The sequence below is a fragment of the Macaca fascicularis genome, chromosome 12 (assembly GCF_037993035.2).
Source record: "Macaca fascicularis isolate 582-1 chromosome 12, T2T-MFA8v1.1".
NCBI lineage: Eukaryota > Metazoa > Chordata > Mammalia > Primates > Cercopithecidae > Macaca > Macaca fascicularis.
This window is the reverse complement of record NC_088386.1, coordinates 91897512-91920094: the sequence shown is the minus strand read 5'-3', so window position 1 is coordinate 91920094 and position 22583 is coordinate 91897512. Positions and strand designations below refer to the sequence as shown.

The following is a 22583-nucleotide window of genomic DNA, read 5'->3' as shown; positions in this document are numbered from 1 at the left end:
TAAAGTGATCCAAATTTACTAGGTCAGCTTCATTGCTGGCTTGAACTAGGTGGCACTTCCTGTGGGAAAGTGATCCATTTTCCTGACATAATTGATATGTGTGTCACAAATAGAAATGCCATGCTTGGACTTTGCGTGCTCTCCTCTTCGTTTTAAAGTAGAATCTATTTTTCACAATTCAACTGTGACCTGAGTAATCTCCTTTAAGTGAATAAAGCAAAGCTCTAAGGACATCTGTCCAAGGTCACACAGTGGGTCCAGAGCGGAGCCAAAACTTACACCAAGGGATTGCTCCTTAGAAGTGCTATATTCAGTCAGTGCCCTAGCTGTGTGGCTTTGATGGAGGTCTTAATCAAGACTTTTCCCCCAAGTACTTGGCAGACATAAAAAGCATGTGTAAACAATATACACATTCCATTTGACTCTGAAATAGATCCCCTTGTGGGATACAAATAGGACCTATTTTCCACCCATGGCCATCTTTCCAACAGATTAGCAATGAGAATTGGGCATAGTATGTAGAGCATGCTGTCTAGGATCAGTAGCAGTCTTTCCACTTGAAATTTTGCAGTGTTGAAACTGGTGAGGCCAAGCACTGTGAGTGGCTGTTACTGTCAGTCTCATTCAATACCTACTGAAATGTTTTCCTAAAATAAAGTATGATATAAGGTGTGAGGGGAGTGGGAAGAACATAAAAAGGAAAAGATGGTAGGCAGAAAGCAGAATGGAAAAAAGGAGATGATGTATGAAAAGAAGAGAGGTGGGGGAAAAGGTATTGCTCATTGGGCTTTGGGGTCAGACAGAAATATGGGTTCAAATCCCAGCTTGATAAATTCCCAACTGTACATTTTACTTAAATTGGGAATTGTATTCTAACTGTATTAAAGGTGAATGATAGATATATCACTATTCACCAAATAGGGAAAATCCCTACATATAATGGTGTTTTCTGATTTTTCTTTTAGAGAGACTGTCTTTCCTCTGCAGTGTGGAAACTTTAGTGTTTCCAGTAGGATTTGATTTAACTGTATTGTGGTGCAAAACCCATATACATTTTAATGTACAAGATTGTATTCTTGCCGGGCATGGTGGCTCACGCCTGTAATCCCAACACTTTGAGAGTCTGAGGCAGGTGGATCATCTGAGGTCAGGAGTTCAACACCAGCCTGGGCAACATGGTGAAACCCTGTCTCTACTAAAAATACAAAAAATTAGGTGTGGTAGTGTGGTGGTGTGTGCTTGTAATTCCAGCTACTTGGGAGGCTGAGGCAGGAGAGTCACTTAAACCTGGGAGGCAGAGGTTGCAGAGAGCCAAGATGGTGCCACTGTGCTCCAGCCTGGGCAACAAAGCAAGACTCCATCTCAAAAAAAAAAAAAAAAAAAGTGCATTCTCTCCCATAAAGATGTTCAGAGGTAGGCAGTCTAGGGTTGACCAGGGAGTTCATCATGTTGTGAGAGCCCCAGCTCCTTCCAACTTTTTTTTTTTTTTTGAGATGGAGTCTTGCTCTGTCACCCAGGCTGGGGTGCAGTGGCACGATCTCTGCTGACTGCAACCTCTGCCTTCTGGGTTCACACCATTCTCCTGCCTCAGCCTCCCGAGTAGCTGGGACTACAAGTGCCCGCCACCACTCCTGGCTAATTTTTTTGTATATTTCTAGTAGAGACGAGGTTTCACCATGTTAGCCAGGATGGTCTCGATCTCCTAACCTCGTGATCCGCCCACCTTGGCCTACCAAAGTGCTGGGATTAGAGGTGTGAGCCACTGCGCCCGACCGCTCCTTCCAACTTTTTGCTCAGCCATTCTTCATCTTGTAAACCAAAAATAAAATTCTAAGCCCCTAAGCCATCTGAATGCACCCCTCCTCTCATCCAAGGACATTCCAAAGTTAACCTAAAAAAGCTAGTTCAGGCCGTGATGGAAAGTGGGGGGGGGGTTGGATATGCCTCACAGCTGACCGGCGTTAACACAACAGAGACCTTAAGACTGATAGAACAGACCCTTTGAGTCTGATAAGAAATATTTACAGCGTTTTGTCTCTGAAGCCTGCTACCTGGAGGCTTCATCTGCATGATAAAACCTTGGTCTCCACAACCCTCATCATAACCCAGACATTCCTTTCTATTGATTCCATCCAGATCTTTAGATAATAACCAACTGCCGAACAGAAAATCTTTGAATCTCCCTATGACCTAGAATCGCCCCCACCCCTACTTCCAGTTGTCTTGCCTTTCCAGACTGAACTAACATATATCTTGCATGTGTTTTTGGTGCCTTAGCCCTCTCTAAAATGTATAACACCAAGTCTACCTTGGGTAGACATTCTCAGGATCTCTTGAGGGCTGTGTCACAAGCCATTGGCCACTCATGCTTGGCTCAGAATAAATCTCTTCAAGTATTTTACAGAGTTTGACTCTTTTCCTCAACAATCCCCATGGTTCAGTATGGCTACTGGAGCTCCACTATTAAATTTGTGTTTCAGAGAGTAAGATAGGCGAAGAACAGAACGAGGGATCATCTGTCCTTCACCAGGAGATTTCCCAGAAGTACCATGTTTTACATCTTACTGGTCAGAACTTAGTCTTGGCCACACATACTTACAAGGAGCCTGGTAATAAACAGTTTTCACTGGTCCTCCTTTTTTTGAGCCTTGTATATGGGCTTTAGCAAGAAACATTGTGATCCTTAGGAAATGGTTTCAGAAAAGAAAACTATTATTTGTGATAATAATAGTACCTCATACTTGAGGTGTCACAGGCAGCATGCTCAAAAATTCATATGAACCATCTCAGTTAACCTTCCTTTAATGTAGTTATGATCCCCATTTAACAGGAAAAGAAACCGAGGTTTAAAAATTTTAACTAGTTTGCCCAAAGTGGCATTACTAGCAAGTAGCAAACTAGAGCTCAGAACCAGGCTTGTCTTTTTCCAAATTCCAAGCATTTAATCATTATGTTGCCTCCTACTTCTCAATTTTTAACCTGGTACTTTATCCATATTTACAATGGGATTTTTAAAATCTTCTGTTTGTGGTTTTAGGGTCTTTAGCTTCCCTCAATTTTTTTTCCCCCAAATCTTCAGTATTTTTGTAAAAGAACGTGCTTTTTTTTTTTTTTTTTTTTTTTTACATGGGGTCTCACTCTATCACCTACCCAGGCTGGAGTGCAGTGGTGCAACCTTGACTCACTGCAATCACCACCTCCCAGGCTCAAATGATCCTCTCACTTCAGCCTCCCAAGTAGCTGGGACTACAGGTGTCCGCCATCGCGTGCCTGGATAATTTTTGAGTATTTTGTAGAGACAGGGTTTTGCCATGTTGCCCAGGCTGGCCTCGAACTTCTGAGCTCAAGCAATCCACCCACCTCAGCCTTCCAAAGTGCTGGGATTACAGATGTGAGCCATCGCACCTGGCCCAAGAACATGCTTTTTAACACTTGGTTAGTTAATTGTTAGTTGTCTCCTTGTATTTTGGTTGGAAATTCAAGTTTTTGGCAATTTGTTTTTATCTGAGCACCCTCTTTCTTCCAGGCACAACCCTAAAAGCTATTGGGGATAACAGAGTGAGTAAGATAGAGTCACTACTCTCAAGGCTTTTGCAGTATAGTTCTTTTGAGAATGGATTTTAGACAAGCCTCTTAAAATCACATTAGGCTATGACACTACATGCAAATCACGGTTGACCTACATGTAGACACCCATTTGTCTTTATAATTACAAGTGCATCATTGTACCGTTAATGACCACCCATCCCTTCAAAACATTCCTGAGAAATTAGGTAAATAGGCCATTCTAATTTATGCTCTTTGTATTTTTCCCTTAAACAAGATGGTTAATAGGATTGTGTTAGTAATAAAAGCTTGTTACTCTCCATTTACATAAAGAGGATATGGGTTTGGTTCTAATATGTATTATTTAAAAATAGGTATTAGCCACATCCATTGGTACAAAATAATTTAATTGCTATTTTATGACATTTTGAATAGTGGCAGAAATAGTGGACAATTGTATTAGAAGCACAAACCAAATGGGACCAATGTGACATTTGGGGTCAGAACCTGTCAATGCAAGTCCACACAGGTTTTATCACTGGAGTACTTTTTCCAAGACCTGAGAAGAAGGATGTTTCACCCAAGGTTAGTGAAGAGGAAACATTACCCAGGATGTAAGGCTGATGACAAAATGTCACACAAAGCCTTTATTTTTTGTACCCAGAAATTGGATAGTAAGAGAAAGGACTGGGAAAGATTCCTGTTCTGTCCATTTTTCTGCTTTGTTTTCTGGTACATCCATTGCTTAAAGTTATTTCTTTATAAAGATGTAAAAATGTTTTCTATATGGGACCTGCCCCATTTCTTAATGATGTACATACAGTTCCATATGAAACATTTGGTTCCGTAATGGGAAAGTAGGTTTCTAAATAGGCATAAATATACTATCTGCCTCTGGCATTTGCCTAGATAGCTTCATCTCTAGGTGTTAAGGTACTTTGTTAACTGAGCTCCATCGATTTGAAAGGTCAGTTCTTTTTGCCTGTTATTTGGCATACATCATGTGCCTTGACACTTGGTTTATAGGTACTGAGTCTCCTGGCTCTCCTAATAGCCCCTTTCATCTTTGATGACCTAATTAACTATCTGATCATGGAAAACTTACAATTTCTAATTGTACTTAAGATAATGGGTTTCATTATTACCTTGAGTAAATTTTACTTTGAAAACTTACAACATTGGGCCCCTAAGGATAATGATAGATAGCACTTGTATAGTTTTAGAATTAAACAAATAGACCAAAAAATGCTTTGCTACATTGTATTTCATGTTACTGCAATGCTGAGGTAAATGGTTTATGCTCATTCCTGATTTCATGTTACCAGAGATTCTACAGTGATCATGCCAGACATGGCTTCCACTCTTCTAACACATTGTGGGGGAGAAATGTTTGTTAGGAATGAAAGAGACAGGTTTTTGTAAGAAATATATAGCTCAGAGAACTTAAGTGGCTTGCCCAAAGTTCTAGACAGTATGTGATGAATTTGAATGGGTGTGTAATGGGTGACTAAACTGGAAAGGCATGTAGGCAGACTGTTAAAGAGTCATGAAAAACTGACCAAAGAGTGGGAATGTATTTTCTGTGGACAATGGATAGTCACAAGAAGCTTTGGATTGGGTGGTGTGTAATTGATGTATTTAGAAAGAATATTCCTGTAGTAATGGGCCAGTTAAATGACTACGGTGATAGAGATGTGGAGCAGCTGAGAAACCACCAGTACTTATACACATAAAATAAAGTCCCAAAATAATGGGGTGGTGTTCAGGCTGGGAGGGGACAAATAGAGGATACTACAGTGAGAAAATGAGAAGGATTTGGTGGCTTGCTGTATAGGAGAAGGAAAAAAGAAGAGAAGTCAATGATGTTTAAAAGTTTCAAGGTGGTAAGAACTTTATAATAACCACCTATGATAGTAAGAGCTCAAAGACCGTCAGTTAAGAGAAGCCCAAATGTCCATTCTTCTGGCTTCCTTCTCAGATCATATCTTTGATGACTATCTTGTAGAGTATTTCCTAAAACCAAGCATAATGTTCCTTCCTGCTCTCTTCGTTCTGGATCTCATCTAAGCTTGGCTTTCTCTAATGTGATCTGTCCTGTGGGGGTACGGAGAAATTTCCCCAAATATTGAAAATTATGAGAAAATAGAGCTAAGATCGTGACTCAGAAGTGAGTCTTTTCCTGACCGTCTGATGTTATAGCTCAGCTAAGACATGTGAGTGGCATGTATTTGACTCAGTGTATTGTATCCTAGGCGTTCTTTGTGGACCACAACTCCCGTACCACCACTTTCATTGATCCCCGACTCCCACTTCAGAGCAGTAGACCTACAAGTGCGCTGGTTCATCGGCAACACCTGACAAGGCAACGCAGCCACAGTGCGGGTGAGGTGAGTCAAGCATGTTGGGGACTGACCTGTTGGTTGATAGAAGCTTCTAGAATGTGATGGTTTGAGGAATTGGATTTTTTTTTTTAAGTATTTTTTTGTTTTGTTTTTTTGAGTTTGATTTAGAGGCTGAAAAGCTTTCAAATGTTGACAGGGCTTCTCTGGAAATACATACAGCCTAAATCACAAATTTAAAAAGGTAGGATATGTGAGGAAAAACTGAAGAAATTTAAGATTTTTTGACTCAGACGAAGGTGAGAGGGAGTTGATAATGTACTAAAATGTTCAAGACGGGGAGCTGATAAGCCTGTTTGCACACCCATTTTCAGCCTCACAGGAAGAAATGAATATAACTTGGTTAAATATAGAATTTCTTAAGTGAGGTGTTCTATATTACATTACAATATTCATCCAGGGCTATGGGATTATGGAATCCTCACTAGTATTCTTTAAAATTAGGATATTTTTGAGAGAGTTGTTTTATATACTTTATGTGCCTGGAGAAAATGGGCTGAACTAAGAATTGCTAAAAACTGCTTAACCAGTTTGCAGGCACCAATGGTAACCACATGAGGGCCCTCTAATATCCTAACCAAAAAAAAAAAAAAAACCACACACACAAAAAATCTTATTTCACTTCTTCCTTTTGCAGTTTAAATATATAAAAGAAATGTCTTAAGTCAAGTTTTCTTCTCCTTCCTATGGGCTTATGATTTGATTATATACCATCACTTGATTCACATTGTCTCTGAAAATTCCCTTTAGAATTAGGATCCTTTACCCGCCTTTACATGCCTTTTCTGTGTCTATGTGCATGTCATGTTTTCAATATTATATTGTATATCAAATATCTTTGTAGCCGTATATTTTGCATAAGAAAAAATATGAATACAGTAAATAACTGGATCTGATTCATCAAAATTCTGCTCTTGGAATTTCCCCTCATGATTTACATACTTGCTCCAATGCATCATGTGTTCACTGGTTGTAAGTGCAGATATAGAAGGGTACACATGAGAAGCTCATATAAAAATGATATACAAATATATTACAGGATGAGATATGTACAAAAATATTTATGTTTTATGAGTAGCTAATAAATCTTTACCTTGCTGTCATGTAACCCATTAGTGGTGAACTGAATGTCGCTAACAGCATTCCATCTTAAAAGCAGAACAGACCTCTCACCTTTGGACCTTGTGTGCGATGTGTAGCACAATTAGGGCTCTGTCTGATATTTTATTGCATAGCCCGTGCCCTTTAACCACTCACCTTATCATGACTTCATAGTATGAAGCTGGCTGTTTGGTCTAGTCAGGACTATTTTTCTGGGAAAACAGACATGAGATTAATAGCTATACTTTCATTTTTTTTCAACCCCTCCACCTTAGAACATGAATTATTTTCATGGTCTAGTAGTAGTAGCCTTTATGAGAGAGGGACCCTAAGGGATACGTTAAGGCTTTTCCTCCTATGGCTGGAAACTGAGCAGTGGCCCAGAGATAACTCCGTACAGACTGAGCGTCCAGCCCTCCACGTTGTTAAACCTTCCAGGGGAGTGTCCTTTCTGACATGGCTGTTGGAATCATGCACATCTTGCAGTGCTGCCCTTCCGAGGGATTGCCCACTGTCTGCTGGTCTGGTTACAAGGACTGAGGTCTCAGAAAGAAGACCTTTGGCTTTTCTGGGAAATGATGAGACATGGCAACATACTGTAAGGAGAGAAAGTATATATTGGAGTGTCAAAATGATCAGATATCTGACTAACAATCTGTACTTAGTGATCAGATCTCCCCAGAGAGTAGCTGTATTCATCCCTCAAAGCCAGTAACTCAAGAGAAGCAGGATGAGAAAACTTCTAATTACATACATGAGTCATTTCAGCCACCATCTTGTATTCCTTCAGCAAATATTCCAGTCAGTAGAAAGATTGATGTCCTTTCCATCTAACAAGCTAACACCAAACACCTACTACAATGAAGAAACATAATGGTTGCTGTTATAAGGGATGCAAATAAATAACACATTTCCTGCATCCTTTTTCTTTTTCTTTTTTCTTTTTTTTTTTTTTTTTTTTGAGACTGAGTCTTGCTCTGTTACCAGGCAGGAGTGCAGTGGTGCAATCTCGGTTCACTGCAACCACTGCCTCCCGGGTTCAAGAAATTCTCCTGCTTCAGCCTCCCGAGTAGCTGGGACTATAGGTGCCTGCCACCACACCCGGCTAATTTTTGTATTTTTAGTAGAGATGGGGTTTCACCGTGTTGGCCAGGATGGTCTCGATCTGTTGACCTTGTGATCCAGCCGCCTTGGCCACCCAAAGTGCTGGGATTATAGGCGTGAGCCACCACGCCTGGCCCACACATTTCCCGCATTCTTAATAGGCAAGGAAAACATGAAACCATACTACAAATGAATAAAAATATGAATGAAAAATGCTTTGTAAATTTTCTTTTTTTAATAGTTGGGAAAGAAAAATATACCTTTAGATAATCATGTTTTTTTCTTTTTATTTATATCTTTCTAGCTTTATTGTGGTATAATTGACAAATAATATAAACTGTTTGCAATGGCAGCTGCTTGTTCTGCTTGTTCTGTGGGAGCTCAGAGAAGGTTGTATTTTACTTGGGCTTGAAGGAGAGGGAAGACCTTGTTGAGGAGGGGCTGTTTGAACTACTCTTTGAAGAATGAGTGAGAGCATTCTTAAAGGACAAGCAAGCGGTGGAGGGTGGGGAGGATATTTTTAGCATTAGGGTCTTTAGAAAAATCTTCAGCAAATACCCAAGTGATGCCATATGATAAAAGGGCTGCAAATGGTTGTGGGTGGAATAAAAGTCTGTTTTCAAAATCCCAGTTTATAAATCCAGTGCAGTATGTTATTTTTTCTTATTCTCTCTTATACTACTGTTCTACTATTGTCTTAAAAGACTTCTGTAATATGGGGAAAAATGCTAAAGCAGAAGCGAAAAAAACATTAGAGTTTTCTGGTAAGACTGTTGATGGATATTTTTGGTTATCTACTTGTGTGTATGAGTTTCTAAATCTATATTAGGTGCAATAAATAATTCAGGTTAGGACAACCCTATTTAGCTCCTCCGCACCTGTTCCTATTAGCACCCTGGTGTGGGAGGCTCAAACCAGAAAGATCTGTTGTACCAGGTGTTCTAATAGGCACAGAAAATTGCTCCTGAGGAGATAATATACTAACTCGGAACCCCACATGAAGATTGCTGCTCTTCAACCCCTCCTCTGCTGAGCCAGGGAATTCCCTGGCCTGCCTCAGCCAAAAGAAGAAATATCTTGGCACTGCCCCAAAACATTTTATACCACTCAGTCTTCCCTTTGATTGTGTTGTTGCAGACTGTGCTCTGTCAACGCAGAAGTTAGTCCTGATGAACAAGTCTGCTGTTTAGCTGCTGCAGCCTCCGTAATTATAAGCAGATTGAACTACTTCTGTGCCGCTTGGTAAAGAGTCACTGCCCCAGCCCCTCTCAAGAATGTGGATGCCTCAAATCCTTCCCCCCCTCCCCATTTAGCCACTAAAACAAGACTTTCAATAACTAAGAACCCTGCTTCAGCTCCACAGCTGGTGTCCGTTCTGATCAAGTGGTACTTCACCATGCTCATTGTTAATATTTTGAACAACTTGGTTTGGGATGCTGATACAGAGCATTCTGGCTCTTGGTGCAGAATATAAAAGATGCCTCTGTTTGCAGGTAGGAGAAGATTCTCGACATGCAGGACCACCAGTTCTTCCCAGGCCATCCAGTACATTCAATACAGTCAGTAGGCCACAGTACCAGGACATGGTTCCAGTGGGTATGTCATCCCTTTCCAGAAATTATCTGTCCTTTTGTGCTATTATCTGTACCATGTACATCTGTACCATGTACACACTTCTCCTGTTGTTAGCCTGCTACTTTTTGCCCTGTATTGAGAAATTGCTGCATTATCCTTAAGAAATGTACAACAAAATCCTATATACTTGAGTCTCAAAGGGCTTCTGTCTTATCATATCCTAAAGGATGAGATTGTTTTTTAATAGCACCCTACCTTTCCTGAGTAGAGGTGTTATATTAGATTATTGAAGTTAAGGAAAAATAATTTATTAAGGTAATATGTTATGCAATCATTATAAATTAAGAATTTGGACGAGCATATACTTAGTATGTATTTAAGGCCGAGACAGAATTTAAATGGCATGTGAATCTGTAGCAGCCTCACAAAATAAACAATCAAAGAGAGCACATTCTTAAGGGCTTTTGTCACAAATAGAAGGCAGCAAGAACCTCTAAAATAGTAAAATAAAAATAAATGAATGTAGGAAAAAGTCCTAAAAAACAACTTGAGTTGTTATTAAAAGGATGAGGTTGAAGTAGATCGGTGGTTGCCAAACCTGAAGTGCCTAAGGCAGGGGGAGTGGACAGACTGGTGGGAGGCCATATGGGCTCCGTGCTCCGTCTTAAATAAGACTAGGTTGGCCGGGCACAGTGGCTCACGCCTGTAATCCCAGCATTTTGTGGGGCCAAGACGGGCAGATCACAAGGTCGACAGATCGAGACCATCCTAGCTAACACAGTGAAACCCCGTCTCTAGTAAAGATAAGAAAAAATTAGCCAGGCCTGGTGGCATGCACCTGTAGTCCCAGCTGCTCAGGAGGCTGAGATAGGAGAATCACTTGAACCCGGGAGGCGGAGGTTGCAGTGAGCCGAGATCGCACCACTGCACTCCAGCCTAGGGACAAAGCAAGACTCAGTCTCAAAAAAAAAAAAAAAAAAAAAAAAAATTTAGACCAGCTCTCCATTTATCTTTGTTTTAAAACGTTTTTGTTTCTTTTTTTTATTATTATACTTTAAGTTCTAAGGTACATGTGCACAACATGCAGGTTTGTTACATATGTATACATGTGCCATGTTGGTGTGCTGCACCCATTAACTTGTCATTTACATTAGGTATATCTCCTAATGCTATCCCTACCCCCTCCCCCTACCCCACGACAGGCCCCAGTGTGTGATGTTCCCCACCCTGTATCCAAGTGTTCTCATTGTTCAATTCCCACCTATGAGTGAGAATGTGCGGTGTTTGGTTTTTTGTCCTTGCAATAGTTTGCTGAGAATGATGGTTTCCAGCTTTATCCATATCCCTACAAAGGACATGAACTCATCCTTTTTTATGACTGCGTAATATTCCATGGTGTATCTGTGCCACATTTTCTTAATCCAGTCTATCATTGATGGACATTTGGGTTGGTTCCAAGTCTTTGCTATTGTGAATAGTGCTGCAATAAACATATGCGTGCATGTGTCTGTATAGCAGCATGATTTATAATCCTTTGGGTATATACCCAGTAATGGGATGGCTGGGTCAAATGGTATTTCTAGTTCTAGATCCTTGAGGAATCGCCACACTGTCTTCCACAATGGTTGAACTAGTTTACAGTCCCACCAACAGTGTAAAAGTGTTCCTATTTCTCCACATCCTCTCCAGCACCTGTTGTTTCTTGACTTTGTAATGATCGCCATTCTAACTGGTGTGAGATGGTATTTCATTGTGGTCTTGATTTGCATTTCTTCTACCTCCCTGGCTGACTACTAATTAATCAGAAGATGGTTTTTCATTTCTGACTTGTCATTTCTGTGAGGCTGATTTTCATAAGCTTAAAATGATCAAGATCTAGAATCTCGTTGGTGACCTCATCTTGCCATTTGATAATAAATATGGCTTATCAAATGAGTTTACTAAGAATGTTTAACTAAGCCACAGCTAACAGATCTAAGTCCAATAATCATATAAAAGGTTAGATAGAAATTGGAATGTAAGCACCTACAGTGGTGAGCACAGTCTAGTTCTAAACTATAACTTTGAGTATAAGTAATATTAGCCAGAAAAACAGATTTCATTTATTTTTTTATTTTTCAGTAGAAACAAGTTCTCACTATGTTGCCCAGGCTGGTCTTAATCTCCTGAGCTCAAGTGATCCTCCCAACTCAGACTCTCAAAGTGCTGGGGTTACAGGCGTAAGCTACCATGCCTAGCTGAAAAACAGATGATTTTGAAAAGTTTGGATGTATAGTCCGGGCGCAGTGGCTTACGCCTGTAATCCTAGCACTTTGGGAGGCCGAGGCAGGTGGATCAAGATCGGGAGTTCGAGATTAGCCTGGCCAACATGGCAAAACCCCATCCCTTCTAAAAATACAAAAAAAAAAAATTAGCTGGGCATGGTGGCGGGCACCTATAATCCCAGCTACTTGGGAGGCTGAAGCAGGAGAATTGCTTGAACCCATGAGGGCAGAAGTTGCAGTGAGCTGAGATGATGCCACTTCACTGCAGCCTGGGTGAAAGAGCGCAACTGCACCTCACACACACACACACAAGTTTGGATTTATATACATAAAACTAATAATAGATTCTTTTTTAAATTGTTGTCTTTTCTGATTTTTTTTCAGCTTACAATGACAAGATTGTTGCATTTCTACGTCAACCCAATATCTTTGAAATTCTACAGGAGCGTCAACCTGATCTTACCAGGAATCACTCACTCAGGTAACAATAATATTGGTGTCTGGTTCATGTTGTATAAGCACAAACCATTAAATCTTAGTTGTACTGATATTTGTCTTGGAAATTTATTCTTTCTTTCTGACATCCTTTGCTAAAACATCTTGTATGCAAATATTTTGTCATCATCACCAGGTATTGCAGTGCTGACTTCTCTCTATTAAGTATAAAAGTTGAATAAAATCAGCCAGGCTCAGTGACTCACACCTGTAATCTCAGCACTTTGGGAGGCCAAGATGGGCAGATCACGAGGTCAAGAGATCAAGACCATCCTGCCCAACATGGTGAAACCCCGTCTCTACTCAAAATACAAAAATTAGCTGAGCGTGGTGGTGCGTGCCTGTAGACCCAACTACTCGGGAGGCTGAGGCAGGAGAATCGCTTGAACCTGGGAGGTGGAGGTTGCAGTGAGCTGAGATCGTGCCACTGCACTGCAACCTGGTGACAGAGTGAGACGCCATCTCAAAAAGAAAAAAAGGTTGAATAAAATCAACTAAACAATCCAGAATCCTATTTAAAAAAAGAAATATGAAAAAAACACAAAAAAATTAAGCCAAGAGTTTATCCTAGATGTGCAGATTATAATGAAATTAATGACATAACCTTTTTGAGTGTAACTTGAGTAAGCAAAAGTAGCATACAGTTTATTGAATTGAGATGCGTAGAGTTCCAGATTTGGTATTCACATTTTTCCATAATAAAAACAGATTAGAACCTAAGTAGGGAATGTGATACTCTCTAAAACTGAGCCTCCCCTTGCATGAACCCTCTCTTCTAAACAACTTTTCAAAGCATCATGCCTCAGGCCCGGTTTTACTTTCCTGAATACATGCTGTTCCCCTTCCCTGGCAAGCTTTTCTCTCCTTCTGAGTTTGGGAAGCAAGATTTTTCCACTAAAACCCAGCAGAAGCGTTCCCTCCTTGAAATCTTTCCAACTCCACTGTGGACTCTCACTTTCATGATCTAGATTAGTATTTCTCTATCTAAGTGTGCTAGGCATCAGTGGGAATAGGAAAAGAAGAGTTTCTGCTGACAATCTTTCTTAACCCCAACTCCAGTTGTCACCTTTACTGGTAGAAGTATATTTGCCTGGTGGTACCATCCTGGCCCACAGCAGTGATTCTCAAATACTGATCCACTAAGTTGTGCCAAACTGTTTTCATCAGTATGACCTGGGAAGCTTATATAATACAAAATGCCAGGTCCTGCCTCCTCCAATTCCTCTCCCTTCTGTGAATTTATACCCCCTGTTCTCCCATGCCCTACCCAGAAATTTAATTCAAGAGGTCTGGGGTGGAGCCTAATAATTATTTTTTCAAAACCTCTCTGTATAATTGTGATGGCACAGTTGGCTGCAATAACCTTTGGTCTTGACACTATTTTGATGATTAGCCATGAAATGTATCACATTGTCCTTTGTACTGTTTTGACTTTATGACTTTTGTGTTTTGGTTTGACTTTTCAAGTCCTTATGTGTTATTTTCCAGTTAGATTTTAAGAGCCTTGCAAATAGGGATCTTATCCAACTCATCATCATTTTTCCTCCTTACTGTTCAAATATCTAGAATAGCATTTTGCACATAGTGAATGTAAAAATATGTATGTATATAGTTGTTGATTTGAAAATAAATTACCAAATATTCTTACGATATTCTCGGTCTCATGTCTTTTTTTTTTTTTTCTTTTTTCTTTTGAGACGGAGTCCCACTCTTATTGCCCAGGCTGGAGTGCAATGGTGCAATCTCGGCTCACTGCAACCTCCGCCTCCTGGGTTCAAGCGATTCTCCTGTCTCAGCCTCCCAAGTAGCTGGGATGACAGGTGTCCGCCGCAACACCCGGCTAATTTTTGTATTTTTAATAGAGACAGGATTTCACCATGTTGGTCAGGCTGGTATTGAATGCCTGACCTCAGGTGATCCGGCTGCCTGGGCCTCCAAAAGTGCTGGGATTACAGGCATGAGTCACTGTGCCTGACCTTAGTCTCATGTCTTTAAAGTTGTCACTACCTTCTAAAGTTTGTAAAGGCTAAAGCTACACAACATTTCAAGTATTATGCTATAAACATTGAGTATATAAAAATCCCAGTTTCACCTGGTTTCACATGGTTAATAACATTTGACTCACCTCTTAGTGCTTTCCCCAACATAAGCATGCTGTTCTTAACCACAGAAAAATTATAATAATTATACAAGTGAAGATTTTGTATGTTTGTTTATTATGGCATCCACTCAGTAATCCATGTTCCCCTAGAGAATCTTGTGTAAGAAGTTTTAGCTTTAAAAAATTGCAGAAACAAGCTCGTCAGTGGTCTAATTAGAAATGTTAGCAATCCTAGACCTCAAAGCAAAACAAACAAACAAACAAAATTCTTCCTCTTTTGCTAATCACAAAATAAAGAGAACTCTATTTCCTCTCTCTTCTACCACTTCCAACCAACACACACCACACGTTAATATCTGTTCCTCTAAGTGTACCCCATCCCCCACAAAAAAGAGGAAACTCAAGAAGTTTTTCACTTTTTCTCTGCACTTCACATTAGTATGTAATACGAATTAACATATCTTTAAATCTCCACTATCAGAGAGATTAGGTGATCTAATCTACCGGGACAAGGCATTTGTCATTATTCTGTAATGATTTGACAGAATCTTAACAGATCCTAACAGAGGGAAAAGTTGCAGGCCCAAGTTGGTAGCTTCAAGTTTTGTTTTGTTTTCTTTTTGCTTTTTAGAGTCTGAAAAGTCTCTAATCTCCTAAAAATTGTTGAAGATTTTTTTTTTAGTGGCATCTAGGGTCCTCAGTTAAGCATAATCTTTCTTCTAACATAGGATTCACATGGTAATCTATTTTATGCATTTATTTGATAGGCTATGAAATATATTTCCATCTTTACAGAATGTGACCGTGGAAAGCAGACGCAGTCATGATAAGTAAAAGGAAGGGGGAACTTAAATCAATGAGATAATGCCACTCCTCCTATCCAGAGTGTGTGTCACACTGCACTTTCATTTTCTGTCGAGTTTTTGGGAGTTAAATATTTTGCTTATCATAACATTGAAAAGGGGAAGTTTGTATATCTAAGAGAACATTCTGTTTTATATAGTTGAGGAGCATTCCCACAAACACAGGGGTGGGAAATCAGCTGAGTTTCTTTAATCTCCTATTTCAGTGATATTTTTGATAACAGATTTATGCATGGAATGGAGCCACTGAGCAATCTATATGTCAAAGTTCGCTGTGGACCTTATATTCATACCTGGAACAAGGATTCCCAGTACCAACATAGCTTTGTATATGTTCTTTCTCATCTGTGGCATACCACTTACGATAAATATTCCTTCTTATTCTTCCCACAATATCCTGGTAAAAGTGGCAGCCCTTAAGAGATTGAAATAGGTATACCTCTTTACTTTGTGTTTTCCTGGTTTGCTTGTGATTCCTCCTAAACCAGAGGATAGCAGGCAATTCATTTAGTTTGCATCTATGTATAGTTTTCTCTTCCCTGAGACTTCACTGGTGTGTCTTCCTGTCTATGTGGCTATGGTTTTCCATGCATTGTGATATGGCTTTTACTTTCAACTGCTGTATCTAAATCACTGCTCCCTATAAATTCATTTATCACGTAAATGTGAATGGTACTAAGTTACTGTCCTTTTTTTAAAAAAAAAAAACAAACCTTAGGAGATGTTTATTTCTCCTATTAGAAAAATGAGCTTCCAAAAGTTAGTACCACATCTGTAAAATGGGTAGTGTCCCCATTGGATTATTATACGCTACTACTGGTTCTCACTGAAAGAAGATGTTTGTATGCTATGACATTAAAATAAAAGCTGAAAAAAAAGTTCTAACATTTTATATGAACACAGATATATTCATTAGAAAACAACCTTTAACAATATTTGATAGGTGAATGTAATGCATATTTAAAAGTTCAATAAAATTTTTAGTATTGGTGTTTGTACAGCACTGTGTAATGAGAAAGGCTATGACCCTGAGTTAAGAGTTGAGAATTTCCCCTCTAATATGATCATTAGGTCCAATCAGTAAATCTGTTCCCTGCTAGTCCAGCTCTCCCCAGGCACCAGTGATTATTTTTGGCAGCAGGCTGTTTCCTCCTTGAGTGCTTCCTATATAACTCACCTTGCCATGAGGACATGATCTGTGATTATTTTTTCATTCTGGGTAGATTAGATCATTCCATATTTTATGTTATTAGGAAATCAGTAACTTGGGAGTCAATAAATTCTGAACCACAAAAGGCAAATGGATATGTGTTTCAGGATTCACCAGACTAGAGGCAAATGCAGACTTGAACCTTCTATTTCCTTTCATTATCCTATTTGAAGAGCCCTGGGGTTTTGTCAGAGTTTAACTTTACTCCTAATTTTTTTTTTTATTTTAAAAATAATTGCCCATTTTGAAATTTTTCAAACAATACAGAATTTTAGGTAGTAAAAAGTTAAAGTATCAAAAGCTGTCTTTCATAAGATAAACCCTAGTGTTCAAAATTGCTAATCTATTTCTTTTCCAGCTTTGTGGCAAATGAATTTTTCTACATGTAATATTAGACTGGAAATGTTAGTCTTGGTTAACATCTGAACTATTTGGGTGAAAATAGCATGAATTTACTTCTGTTGATCCGTATGCATTTTCCTGTTAAAACCTGCCTAGCTCTCTCCCTTAGTCTTCTCCTGACTTGTTTACTTATCACTCAGATGTCTGGACCAACATGGCAAACTTCTGATCTTTGCTGTACCAAACTTAAATAATAGCAAATCTGGACTGAGACTATTATTTTCCTACAGACAATTCACATAGGGATAATTATTGAATTTTTAAAGATACCTTTTTTTTTCTTTTGAGACAGGGGGTCTCACTCTGTTGCCCAGGCTACAGTGTAGTGTCGCGATCACAGTTGACTGCAGCATCAACCTCCTGGGCTCAAGCCGTCCTCCTGCCTTAGCGTCCCAAGTAGCTGGGACTACAGGAGCACACCACCTTGCCCTGCTAATTGTTTTATGTTTATTTTATTTTTTCTTATAGAGATAGAGCCTTGCTATGTTGTGCAGGTTCATTTTGAATACCTGGGCTTAAGAGATCCTCCTGCTTCAGCCTCCCAAAGTGCTGGGATAACACTGGTAATTTGTTGCCATTCAACACCATGAGCCATTGCTCCTGGACACCTGATTAAAATAATTTATTGACACCACATAGTAATGGTCATTGAGAAGTCCTAATAGTAGACTCTGTCTCACTGGGAGAGCAGCAGTAATGGCTCTTAGAAGGTAGTTGAGAATAGCTCTTAAGATTTTGTTCAGGTTTGGAGTCAGAAAGACCTAGGTTTGAATTCTGGCTCTGCAATTTACCCACCAGCTGACTTTGAATGAGACATTAAACAATCCTCCAAGTTGTCATCCTCATCTGTAAAATGGGGATCAGAAATTCTAACTTCCAGCGTCTTTTTGAAGATTAAATGAAATAATATATGTATAAAGCATTTGGTACTGTGTAAGCATAGTAAGCATACAGCAAATTTAAATCAATATTATATTAGTAGTCTGCCCTTCACTTCTTTGTGCTATCAGAAGGACTCAGTTTTTTTTTTTTTAAGACGGAGTCTCGCTCTGTCGCCCAGGCTGGAGTGCAGAGGCCGGACCTCAGCTCACTGCAAGCTCCGCCTCCCGGGTTCCCGCCATTCTCCTGCCTCAGCCTCCCGAGTAGCTGGGACCACAGGCGCCCGCCACCTCGCCCGGCTAGTTTTTTGTATTTTTAGTAGAGACGGGGTTTCACCGTATTAGCCAGGATGGTCTCGATCTCCTGACCTCGTGATCCGCCCATCTCGGCCTCCCAAAGTGCTGGGATTACAGACTTGAGCCACCGCGCCCGGCCAGGACTCAGTTTAAAGTAATTTGCCCCTAAACTCTAAAAACCACTATCCCTGAAATTGATCATACGTATAAATGGAACCATGTGATTCTGTGGATATAATTTAAATGCAACTAGGATCTAGGATCTCTCTTCCTTTTGGGGGTGGGGAGCAGACGAAGTCTCGCTCTGTCGCCCAGGCTGGAGTGCGGTGGGCACAATCTCGGCTCACTGCAACATCTGCCTCCCAGGTTCAAGCAGTTTTGTACCTCAGCCTCCTGAGTAGCCAGAACTACAGCAATGCACTACCACGCCCGGCTAATTTTTATATTTTCAGTAGAGATGGGGTTTCACCTAGTTGGCCAGGCTGGTCTTGAACTCCTGGCCTCAAGTGATCTGCCTACCTGGGCCTCCCAAAGTGTTGGAATTATAGGTGTGAGCCACTGTGCCTGGCCATCTTTAATTCAACCATTAATTTGTTTATAGGAGGGCTTTTTAGTGGTGCTGTCACACTGTTTCCTACAGCGAGCTTTACTCTAAAATCTTTTACATTTATGCAATAAAACCAGCCTTGACTGCTCCATGCCTGGACTGAGGACTGAGCCTTCTGGCTCGAGGTTTAGCCAGAAATTACTGAGGGCCAAAATATCATGGCAATATCATTAAGATAACATTTTAGAAGCCATCCAAAGGTATATTAAAGTATCTTTCCAAGCAGCTAATTATATTGTAGGCCTAATAAGAGATTAGAGACTTTGTTCTTCAGGGCAGTAAGGAACACAGATTCTTAGAACCTGTCACTTATTCTATGACTTCTGCAAAAGAAATAAGTGCTAGTCATGTTTTATTTGGATGGATGTGCTAATTTATAGATCTGCATATGCTTTTGAATTATATATCATGTATATATCTAATTTTCACAGTTTTGATGCATGGAATCTCTTAACTATTAATGTCAACTTTAAGACAACTGGACAGTCAATCGCCTAAAATTTAAAAGGCCCAAAACAGGAACTCCAATAGCCAAAATTAGTTTAGGTTATTTTCATAGTATCACACTCAGATATTTGTTAAATTATTTTCCAATAAACATTGTTCTCTGATGTAACTTTGAAAGATTCCCCAAATTACACATACATTCATCCACTGGATGTTTCTCCAAAGCATTGTGGTTTTTTGCTAATAAGTGGTTCAATCATGTTTTTCAAGATGATTTTCTTACATGAGGAATAATCATGTTTTAGGTATATCTGTTTTACTGTTGATTTTTCCTACATTCTGTTATATTTATGAAGAAAACAATTCAGTAAAATGTCATTTTCCTTTAGTCATTAAACTTGGACTCTCTGTGGACCAAAGCAAAATATCAGCGCTGAAACCAGTCTCAGTGCCTTCCCTAACCCAAAAGAATAATAAATCCGCTTCTAAATCGTAGAGAACAATGAATTATTTATGATAGCACAAAGTAGTTTTTAATAAAATCTGCTTTTTACTTATATTTAAATAAATTGCCCAGTTACTGGATCAGAAGCATTTCTTACAAAGCAAACAAAATAAGCATCCCTTCTATGTTAATAATATGTTGGCAAGTTTATTTAGAACAGCTTGCCAACAATACAAACAGAAAAAGGAGTGGGTCAACAGAAATCTAGTCTGGCTTTATTTTTAATAGATCATATTATCTGTTGAAAAAGGAATAAATAATTATGGAGCCTATCTAATAATATACTCAATAGTTTAAAATTATTGAGTGCTTCCTATATAATAGGCTCCAGGCTAAGTATTTCATTTGCATTCTATAATTATGTTTATTTTAACATGAGGAAACAGAGTTCAATAACTCTCTAAGTTCTTAGCATGCAGATAACTTATATCTATTTATGACAAACTTTGTCCCTACGCATGTGGCTAATTAATTTCACATCTCTGGGTCCATGAGAATCATATGACCATAAAGGACTTAAATTCCCATAACCTTTCAACTGCTTGACTGTATCTGTCAAGTCAGACAGTGCCCTGTGACTGTAATAATGAGTGTGAATGATCCGTGCTGGTCTTCCTTTCTTGACATTATACCATTAGGGAAGTCAAAGCATTTCTCTAGAACTGCCTCAGGGCAGTTTTTAAAAACATGTATTTGTGAATGTGCCATTGAACTATATCTAGAGGAACCAGGATGTGCAGAGTCGGCAGTCCAGAGTTTTGTGGTTCTGAGCATTGGTCTTCTGGTTGTCTCCAAACACGTGCCCTTTGACTTCACCAAAATGTTGGGTGGTTTCATGAGAATGTTTTCTGTGGGAATTCAGTCTTGAGACTTTGTTCATTGTCCTCAAATGATCTAGTAGAGTTGATCTTCTGGGGTGATTTCGTGCAGAGGAGGAAGTGGTTACACATATTGTGAGAGTCTGAGAGACAGCAGTAGCTGGAGACTTTTTCCTGAGCTTGTCACTGTATGGTTTAGGTTCTCGTTTTACGTTGTGAGTTTTCATGTTAAGAGATTGCCTTTTTACCTGCCTTTACGTTTCTCTCCAGTAGATTCTGTTTTAGTAAATAATTAGACATCAGCTTTCCAATTCTTTTTTTATTTCTCTGCCACAGCAAAAAAAAAAAAAAAAAAAAAAAAATAGATTGTTTATTCCAAACACCAGGTGGATTCTTAGGGGAAATTGTTAGGAGCCACATATGTTATTTTGGCCTAAATTAATCATGTCCCTGGTTTGTATTTTACTAAGCACTTATCAGGTAGACAGAAAAGTGTTTGGTACTTGGGGAACACAAAAGATAAAGGAGGAACAACTGGGCACCATAGCTCACGCCTGTAATCCCAGCCACTTTAGGAGGCCAAGGTGGGTGGATCACTTGAGGTCAGGAGTTCACCTGGCCAACATATGAAACCTCGTTTCCCCTAAAAATACAAAAATTAGCCAGATGTGGTGGCGCATTCCTGTAATCCTAACTACACTGGAGGCTGAGGCAGGAGAATCACTTGAACTCAGGAGGCAGAGGTTGCAGTGCGTCGATATTGAGTCTCTTCACTCCAGCCTGGGTGACACAGTGAGACTCCATCTCAAAAGAAAGATAAAGGAGAAAAGGCTTTTGCCCTCAAGAAACTTGTGTTTCAAAAGGAATTTAAGTTGTACCTCACTAGCCAAATCAGAAGGTGCACCCATAAAAGTGCTAGAATGTACTCTAAGGGGCACAGAGAGATAAATGTACCCATGTAGAGAGGACCAAATGACAATATGTTGTATTAATATAACCTTAATCTTCATTATATACCACTAAGGTTGAATTGAATTTATTTGTTAAGGAAGAAGCCAGGCTAATGCAGTAAGTAACTCACTCCTATAATCCCAGCAGTTTGGGAGGCTGAGGCAGGAGGATCACTTGAGGCCAGGAGTTCAAGACCAGCCCAGACAACATAGCAAGACCCTGTCTCTACAAAAATGTTTAAAAATTAGCCGGGTGTGGTGGTACATACCTGTAGTCCCACCTACTCAGGAGACTGAGGCAAGAGGATCACTTGAGCCCAGGAGTTTGAAGCTGTAGTGAGCCATGATTGTACCACTGCACTCTAGGCTAGGCAACAGAGAGGACTGCCACAGATTCCTTCTAACTGTATACATTAATAAACTTGAATAAATATATTAAAGTAATTTTCAAATATTCCTCTAGTCATGATCAGTTGTCTTTAACAACATTTCTCAAACTTGTTATGTTATTCCAAACGCTGCGTGGACTCATGAAAATTTGTAGGAGTCACATCTGTTATTTTCCACTCTAAAAAGAAAAAGAAATATCGCAGACCTATAATGTTGACATTAATCGCTTTTATTTTAAACTTAAATGTGTACAAATATAAAATATGTATAATAAAAGCTTACAGCTTTTATAAACTACAAAACCAAAAGACATACAAATTAAGTTAAAAACTAGAAAAAAAATCAATAATATTTGAATTAATGCTATTAATGTGAGGATATTTTGTTTTGCAGAAGCCAGATCACCGATGTTGAGACCATTATCGGTGGAAAGACATATTTGTGCTTTTCTGTGCTTGTGTTTGACTTGATTCTTTTGATTTTGCATCTCTGGCCTAGCATGTGCCGCCTTGGAATTATCACAGTCATTGTTTTTCCTTCTTAACAAAAAGCTTATTTTTATCTACTGATTCATTGGTTTGATAAGCCAATTCATTTAATAATGTAACCCAAAATACAATACTGAAAGATA

At 39.4% G+C, this 22583-nt stretch overlaps 1 protein-coding gene across 7 annotated transcripts in view; it reads left to right on the top strand.

The window, feature by feature from the left end:
* The window catches only part of HECW2 (HECT, C2 and WW domain containing E3 ubiquitin protein ligase 2), a 388630-nt gene that overhangs the window by 303034 nt on the left and 63013 nt on the right, over positions 1-22583 (top strand). For 4 of the 7 annotated variants that reach the window (XM_045367419.2, XM_015432516.3, XM_015432517.3 and 1 more), the window contains 3 exons: positions 5799-5933; positions 9644-9746; positions 12374-12470. In XM_045367419.2, the coding sequence (XP_045223354.1) occupies positions 5799-5933; positions 9644-9746; positions 12374-12470 (335 nt within the window). Of the gene's footprint in view, positions 1-5798; positions 5934-9643; positions 9747-12373; positions 12471-12620; positions 13038-22583 lie in introns of those variants that run through there. The other 3 variants (XM_074009607.1, XM_074009608.1, XM_074009609.1) reach the window with 1 other exon arrangement.